The sequence below is a fragment of the Arachis hypogaea genome, chromosome 1 (genome assembly GCF_003086295.3).
Source record: "Arachis hypogaea cultivar Tifrunner chromosome 1, arahy.Tifrunner.gnm2.J5K5, whole genome shotgun sequence".
NCBI classification, from domain to species: Eukaryota; Viridiplantae; Streptophyta; class Magnoliopsida; order Fabales; family Fabaceae; genus Arachis; species Arachis hypogaea.
In genome coordinates this window covers 56957295-56966564 of record NC_092036.1, presented here as the reverse complement: position 1 = coordinate 56966564, position 9270 = coordinate 56957295, and the positions used below count along the sequence as shown (strand labels likewise).

The window sequence follows — 9270 nt, the reverse complement described above, 5'->3', positions numbered from 1 at the left end:
CTACCATTTTGTTGCTGTTGTGGAACGGATTAAGATAGTAATTAAGGTTGGTTTATGCAAATTTAAATACATATATTAATTTGTTATTGATGTCATGCGTGCAACTTGGTGCTTTCCTGAGGCACTCATCACTTTAGGCACTTCTTTAAGCATTGCTAAAATTCAATTTTCTCTATTATTTTATGTCTAATGCCTTCAAAGTATTTTCGAGGCTTGCACAATATTGTCTCTTAGTTAAGTAGGAAGCTAGATTTGCAGTTAGTGAGACGAACAGTAAGGACTTCAATTTAGAAACTTAGCTATCTACGTGAAATATATAGGTTTTCGATGGATATGTCAAAAGACTGGATGGATACACCACGGTCATGAGAAAGAATATCAAGTTGGTGTAGAAAGATTTTTACACTTTGCTTTCTCATCAAAGGGAGTTCCTTAAGGGGAAGAAATTCAATGCCCTTGTGCAAAGTATTGTAATATATTTTGGTTAAAGAGAGATGACATATATGATCATCTAATATGCCACGGTTTTGTAAAAGGTTATAGGCGGTGGTTTAATCATGGGGAATCACTTTTTGCTATGGATATTGACAGTGACATAGGCGGTGAATATAACTGCAATGATAACATTGATGAGTTGTTACGTGATAGATTTCAAGATAATACACAAGTTGACGGACAAAACATGGGGCCTAACAAATGTGCAAAGGAATTTTATAAATTGGTAGACGAGGCAAGCCAAGAACTATACCCCGGGTGTAAAGGATTCACAAGATTATCCTTTACCATTCGTCTTTACTTGTTAAAATGCTTGCATGGTTGGAGTAATGCGTCATTTACTTCTCTCTTGAAATTATTGAAAGAAGCAATGCCATATTTGAATGTTCCTATTTCTTTTGATAAAACCAAGAATATGGTGAAGAACTTGGGTCTTGACTACCAAAAGATCGATGCATGTCACAATGATTGCATGTTGTATCGGAACGGGTATGAGAATGACTCATCTTGTCATGTCTGTGGAATATCCCGTTATATTGAGCATCATGAAGAAGAGGATGATGTTACCTCATCTAGAAAGCCTCGCAAAGTTGCTGCGAAAACTCTAAGGCATTTCCCTTTGATTCCCAGACTTCAACGGCTTTTTATGTGCACAAGAACTATCGAAGCTATGTCTTGGCATCACAATGAGCATGATAAAGACGGGTCCTTAAGGCATCCTGCCGATGGTGAATCTTGGAAAGCATTTGACAATTGACATGAAGATTTTGCAAAGGAGCCTCGTAATGTGAGACTTGGATTAGCAAGCGACGGATTCAATCCATTCCGAACTTTGAGCAGTACACATAGTACATGGCCTGTTGTTTTGATGGTGTATAATCTACCCCCTTGGATGAGCATGAAGCCTGATTATTTTATGCTATCTTTATTCATTCCTGGACCACAATCACCGGGAAATGACATTGATATCTATCTTCAATCGTTGATTGAAGAATTAAAAGAATTATGGGAGTCAGGTGTCGAAACATATGATTCGAAAGAAAACAAAACATTCAACATGAGAGCATGCCTTTTGTGGACAATTAATGACTTCCCTGCGTATGCTATGTTATCTAGGTGGAGTACAAAGGAAAAATTGGCTTGTCCATGTTGTAATGATGAGACTTCTTCTATCTATCTGAAACATAGTCACAAGACTGTTTATATGGATCACCGAAGGTTTTTACCCATGAATCATCCATGGAGGCATAACAAAAGATCTTTCAACAGAAAAACTGAACTCAGGTCTCCACCACAGTTATTAGAAGGTTCAGCTGTATTTGATATATTGCGAGAGGTAGATAATTCTTTTGGGAAGAAGAAAAAGAGATCAAAGAATGGCATATCAAATTGGAAAAATGGTCAATCTTTTTTGATTTACCATATTGGAAGTCCAACATGTTTAGACACAATCTTGATGTCATGCACATAGAGAAGAATATAGTTGATAGCATAATTGGAACTCTTTTAGATATTCCCGGAAAGACAAAAGATCATGCAGCTGCTCGTTTTGACCTTAAAGACATGGGTATCAGGAAAAACCTTCAACCAAAAGATACAAAGGATGGAAAAAAAACTAAGTTAGCAAAGGCATGCTTTTCAATGACTCCAGCAGAGAAAACAATCTTTTGTAGTGTGTTGAAAGCGGCAAAATTACCAGACGGTAGCGCTTCCAATATTGCTCGATGTGTGCATGAAACAGAAAAGAAGATTTCCGGTTACAAGACCCATGATGCTCATTTCATGTTGCATTACTTGTTGCAAGTACCAATCAAGAGCATACTTCCTGACCATGTTGCCATCACTCTAGTTCGATTATGTTCATTTTTTCACCGAATATGTCAGAAGGTAATTAGCCTGGATGAGGTAGTTAACTTAGAAGCAGAGATTGCTGAGACATTATGCCAATTGGAGAGGATTTTTCCTCCTAGCTTTTTTAACATAATGGTGCACTTGCCTATTCATTTGGCAAATGAGGTGAGGTTAGGTGGTCTAGTTCAATATCGTTGGATGTACCCTGTCGAACGGTATATGTGCACACTAAAATCATATGATCGTAATAGAAGTCGTCCAGAAGGATCTATTGCCGAAGGATATTTGGCGAATGAGTGTATAAATTTTTGCTCAAGATATTTGCATGAAGATGTTCATACAAGATTTAATAGAATCCCTCGGAACAATGATGAGTGTGTTTCAGATGAGGTGCAAACTCCTAATTTATTTCCATGCAAAGGATGTCCTCTTGGTGGAAGAATGGGAGATTTGTTTATTTTAGATGAAAAATCAGAAATACAAGGTCATGCATACATCCTAAACAATTGTGATAAGATCGAAGTCTACATGAGGTATTTTGTTTTATTCATTATCATTTGTTAGATCTCAATCATCATATTTAACCTTACTAACAACTAAGACTATGAATATTTAATCTCTTCAGAGAGCATGAGGAGGCAGTTAATGATAACAATCCATGAAGAACAAAGTGGGAGAAAGCCAAGGACCGCAGTCAACAATTTTCAGAATGGTTTAAAATTCATGCCATGAAAAAGGATGTGCCTAGTTGGGCAAAAGGGTTGGCTAGGGGTCCAAATCGAGTTGCAAAAAGATTTTCAGGTTATATTATCAATGGGTATAGGTTCCATACAAGGCACCGTGATGCGAGACGTAAAACTCAAAATAGTGGTGTCACATTAGAGGCATTGACGCCTAGTTTTGCTAGTGTGAAAGATAAGAACCCAATTGAAGCAAAAGTAGCCTACTATGGTAGAATAGTTGATATGTTTGAGTTAGATTATTATGGCCAATTTAAGGTAGTCTTGTTTAAGTGTGAGTGGTATACAGCTGCAAAAGAGAACTTTGGTCTTTCATATGTGTATTTCAATAAAAAATGCTACCAAGAAGAACCATTTGTGCTGGCATCTCAAGTAAACCAATGCTTTTATGTGCAAGACCCATATGTCAGTGACAAGCACTATGTTATGAAAACAATTCCAAGAGATTTATTTAGGGTAAGTGATGACCTTGAGTCTGATTCCCCCATAATATATGCAAGGGAGCCATGCGAACCTGAAGTGATTCCATGTCTTCCAAATGATAATGGCGAAATTGATCTAGTTAGGAATGATCTACGAGCAACTATTATAGATATGGATCTAAACATGTTTGCCAAACAATATTGTGAGGAAGACGAGGAAAGCGAATATGAGTACATGGAGGACCTTGACTCTGGAACATCTTGACAAGTTTTTTTGGTAGAATCCTAAACAACCCACTTTCCTTAGTTGTTTTGCTTAGTTAATTACTTGCTTTAGTTGATTATGCTCATTTAATTATTATTTAATTAGCATTTTATTCATTGTTATTATTTTGTGTATGCAGAATGGAGAAAGGGGAGATCATTAAAAGAAAGCGGATACTTACCTTAGGCCAAAAAATGAAAGGAAAAAGCCCAAAAAAAAAAACAATTCCTTTGAGGTTACACAAGTGAAGTCAAGTGCTGAATTGCTAAAACAATACAATATTAAGAGAGAAAGGATCATGGCTGAAAATAACAAGGCTACCTTGCAAGCTCAAGCTCCAAAGGATCCAACAAGCAAACAACCCATCACAATAGTGGAGGATGTATTTGAAGAGCAAGTTAGGACTCCAAAGAAGACAAGGAAGGCTCAACCAACTGCACTTTTTCAAGAATGCACGCATAATGGAAATGAGACAATGTTTGAAGTTGAAAAGAACTCTAAAACTAGGAATCAAAGGACTGCTGAACCTAATGCAATGGATCAAAATGACATAAATTCTGATGATGACGGAGAAGATACAAGCGAGATAAGTGCAACTTCAAATAAAAAAGGAATGAGTCTTGACATGTATTTTAAGGTACATGGGATAAATTTGGAAGATGAAGAAGATGAGGAAGATGAAGAAAATGAGCTTGATGATAATGCAAATGATGCGGGTAGTGGAGGACAAACTAGTAATGAAGGTACTTTTCTTGTTTAGTTCATTGTCTAATTAGAGCTTATATTACTTCTCAATTGAATTATGTTATTTTATTCGGACTTAGGCACAATAAAGAAGAAAACCCGTGGAAAAACTACGTGCAAAAAGCTTCATGCCACAGATTTTAATGATCGACGGGAGGTGGTATTTTTTCAAGGGCAGCCTGTAGGTCCAACCAACGAGGTTGTATCTGACCTCAACCAACTATTGGGCACAATAGTTAGAAACCCTCGTTTTGTGACTTTGTTATATACTAGTTGGCATGGTGTGCCTAATAAACTCAAAGAGGACATGTGGGAGTATGCTAATGTATGTAAATATGGCATTATAGATAATTTTTTGTTAATTTATTTGTCACATTATTTGTGCTAACCGTTGATATTCTAATGTGTTGTGTTTGCATAGCAAAAGTTCATTCTTCCTATAGGTTCAAAGCCGTGGGTAATGCGGGGATTTTGTGGTGCATGGAAAAAATATAAGAGAGAAATAAAAAAAGAGCATTTCGTGAAGTACAACACAAAGAAAGAAATGATAAAGAACCGACCATTAGATATTCCCGAGGTTCAATTTCGCAAACTAATTCGGTATTGGAGTCTTCCGGCCATCAAGGTAATATTGCCTTTTATTTCTTCCTATACCATCTAGCATACTATCATTGATTCTTCATGTTCCTAACTTAGGTTGATTCTTTATATTTAGGCTATCTCTGCTAAGAATATTGAAAATAGGTTGAAACAAACATGTCCACACCGAATGGGATCCACAAATTTTGGAATAGTGCGTAAGCAGCTGGTAATATACCTTATTCTTTGTGATTTCTCTTTTATATGTATTCATGGTGTAGTTGCCTAGTTAGTATGCTTCATGTAAACTTTTCTCTGTGTACTCTAGCGCGACTCTAAAGAGAACAGTGAAGAACCATCAAGGGCTGAAGTTTTCATAGCAACTCGCACAAGTAAAAAAGGAAAAGAAATTGATGCTAAAACACAAGCCACATTATGAATTTCTATCTAAACATAGAAGTTGTTTGTATTTGTATTTTGGATATGTACATTATGAATTCTGATGTGATTTCTATCTAAATTGAGTTAATGTGACTTTGAACCTTATTGGTTGTTGCTTTTTGATAGACTGAACTTCAGAACCGCTTAAAAGTAGGAGAAAATGAAGAGGATGCATTTGTAGGAGTGTTAGGAAAGGACCAACCAGGTCGAGTTCGTTGTTATGGGGCTTCGATTACAAGAAGCTCTCTTAAAATAGATGAGGAGATTCGCCACATAAAAGTTGAATATAACACTAAGGTCTCATCATTAGAGAAGAAGATGGATGGTGTATGTGGTTTATTAAAGGTATTGGTGCACCAACTCAACCCTGGAATGAGTGATGAAGAGGTAACAGCCTTAGTTCAAGCTGCCCAAGATTCTCCTTTGGATACCTCAAGTAGCAGAGCAAAAAATACTCCTCGCTCCTCCGAATCAACTCACATTCCACACAAAGATGATGTAGGTAAAATTATAATATTTTTATTAATAAAAATGTTGGAATATAACCAAGTACTTCAATTTTGTTTGTTGTTGCTGAATTCGAACTTGGAAGGTTCTAATATGATTTTGAATAACTATGACTGGTGGAAAGAGTTAAGTTTGTTAGAATTTGGAAGGTTCGAACTAGTTGCCATTGTTGTTCGTTTTGCATATTCTTTTTCACTTATTTCACTTATTGGTTCCTTCTATCTGAAAATTCTGAATGCACGATTCAAATTTCAGTGTGTTGTGAAATGTTAGAGAGATATTAATGGTACTGGCTGATATCATCATATTGTGTAGGCGCATGATCAAAATTAAATTGCTGCCAGAGACCTTATGCCACATTCACATCTTTATTTTGTTAAAAATAAGTAATATATGTTTCAGTTTTAGTTTGTTAGGTTTAGGCTTGGCTCAACAACAAAATATCTAACATTGGCTGAAAGAACATGAATGTTGTATCACGTTTTTATTGATGCTATAAATCAGATTTATTTATTGAACAATAAGTTGTTTGTTTGATATCAAATATAAAGGAGATTTTCAGAATCCTTGTGCAGATTAGTGGATATATGTAGCAAAATTAAATTTGATTGTTAGAACGCTTTTTATGTTACAAAAACTAAGTTTGATGTCAAATCTGATTGTTAGAAAAATTAGTGGGCTGAAGTTTACTGCATCATCCATTTTTCATTTGTCGTTGTTCATTTGTGTTTTTTATTTTGCAGGGCACAGGTCAAAACAATTTACCTTGCAATGATACATGAAGTTTTTATATCTTGGCATGAAGTACAAGAAGACTTTGATTAATTAGGAATTCTAATTCATGTATTAGGAATTTCATGAGAAGTTATGACTTTCGCTTTTGGTACTTTGAATAAGACTTTGATTAGGAATTCTAATTCATGTAGTAGGAATTCATGAGTAGTTATGATTTTCACTTTTGGTATTTTGTTAGTGTATGTTGTTATGTGATCACACACTTATTTTGGTGACAATTTTATGAAAGTTCGATTACTTGATTATTGGTCATTGACTAAATTAAAAATTATCTATGAATTCATGTAAGGTTTTATTTATGAAGATTAAAAAGGGAACTAGGTTACTGACCATCTATTTTGCCACGCTTTAAAAACGTGGCCATATGGCCATATCTCTGTCTATTGCCACGCTTAGAAAGCGTGGCTGTATCTAAGCTTTGACGCCACGCTTTTCAAGCATGGCCATACCTCCTTTACTACCACGCTTTCGCCACGCTTTACATGTGTGGCCGTACCTCCCCTTTTGCCACACTTTAAAAGTGTGGCCTTATCTCCTGTTTTTGCCACCCTTGTCTGGTCTACTGCCACGCATGAAAAGCGTGGCCAGATCTGCCCTACCGCCACGCTTTTACAGTGTGGCCATATCTCTACATATCGACACGCTTTTAAAGCGTGGCCGTATTTCCCACCTACAACAATGCTTTTCCAAGTGGTAGTTTGTAAAAAAACGTGGCAAACAAAAAGCGTGACAATAGGTTGCAAAAAGCGTGGCGATAGAGCAACTGCCACCCTTTGATAGGCCACCCTTTCGAAAGCGTGGCGATAGCTCAAAAAGCGTGGTGAAAAGTTATCGCCATGCTTTTTTCAGCTTTTCGCCACGCTTTAAAAGCGTGGCAAAAGACGTGTTTTCTTGTAGTATCACCAATTAATCAACCAAAGCCAATAGTAAATAATCTAAATTAAAAATAAGGAAAAAGCAATCATGAGTCCGAGATACCGCAAATTATATTTATTAAGAAAATCATAACATGAATGGTTCATAAACAAATAAAAGAGAAAATAAATAAAAAGAACATTGAACCTGAGATAAAGAAGATGAAAATATTCCTAAATCCCTTAAGAGGAATCTTAATCCTAATCCTAAGAGAGAAGAGAGAGCCTCTCTCTCTAAAAACTACATCTAACATCTAAAATTGTGAGTAATGATTGAGTCTGAAGTGATGTCTTGAGTCTCTGCATGTTCCCTGACTTTAATCTGTGTTTCTGGGCCGAAGACTGGGTTGAAATGCGGCCCAGAAACTATGCCAGCGACTTCTAAAATTCTGCAGATTGCGCACGTCACGTGGCCGCGTCGTCCACGCGTTCGCGTCACTCAGCGTTTCTCGTACCACGCGTGCGCGTAGTCCACGCATTCGCGTCATTCGTGCAGCTTCCAATCTGCGCGGTCGCGTCAGGCACGCGAGCACATCACTGTGATTTCTTCCTTTTCGTGCGGTGGCGTGAGCCATGCGATCGCGTGTCTTCTCGTTGGTCATCTCCTCAATTCCATGTGTTCCTTCCATTTTTGCACGCTTCCTCTTCATTCCTTATGCCATTCCTGCCCTATGAAGCCTGAAACACTTAGCACACAGATCACGGCATCGAATGGTACGAAGGAAAATAAAAATATACAACTAAAAAGTCTTTAGGAAGCAAGTTTTCAATCATAGAATATTTTTAGGAAGGAATTGTAAATACATGCAAATCATATGAATAAGTGGGTGAAAAGCTTGATAAAACCGCTCAATTAAACACAATATAAACCATAAAATAGTGGTTTATCAACCTCCCCACACTTAAACATTAGCATGTCCTCATGCTAAGCTTAAGGAGACAAAATAAATGAGTAGGGAAAAGCAGGACTCATGCAATGCAACCTATGAATGTGAATGCAACTACATGCTAAAATGATCCTACCTACTCGGTGAAAAAGTAAATAAATCTTTTAAGAACAAATATGAACTGGATTTCACTTATTCAAATCACAAAATACAATACTAATAACTTGCAGAAGAAGATAACTCATGAAAGCAGGGAACATAGAATTAAGCACTGAACCCTTACTGGTAGTGTATATCATTCTAACTCTCAAGTGTCTAGGGTCAATTCTCTCAATTCTATACTAATCTTGCTTTCTATAGCTTGCTCTTCATCTAACAATCAACATAAATTTAATGCACCAATACACAAATCAAGAGGTCTTTTAAGGGTTGTAATGGGGTTAAGGTCAGGGTAGGATTGTATTTGGCCAAGTAGACTAAAATCTGAATCCTTAATTAACATAAACTTTTCCCACCTAACTTAAGACAATCCATATAATCACAATACAAGATATAACTGTCCATTAACTATCTTTACTACATATTCATGCATCCTAAATTTAAGTACAACTCATATGCATTAATTTCACC

The 9270-nt window shown here is 36.5% G+C and overlaps 1 protein-coding gene across 1 annotated transcript; it reads left to right on the top strand.

Annotated features, from left to right (window-relative positions):
• The first annotated feature begins 1393 nt into the window (after positions 1–1393).
• On the top strand, positions 1394–3773 carry LOC140183327 (uncharacterized). The gene is made up of 3 exons (XM_072231645.1): positions 1394–1831; positions 1927–2561; positions 3170–3773. Exons 1-3 carry the CDS (start codon positions 1394–1396, stop codon positions 3771–3773), a joined length of 1677 nt encoding a protein of 558 aa, XP_072087746.1.
• Positions 3774–9270: the final 5497 nt, after the last annotated feature.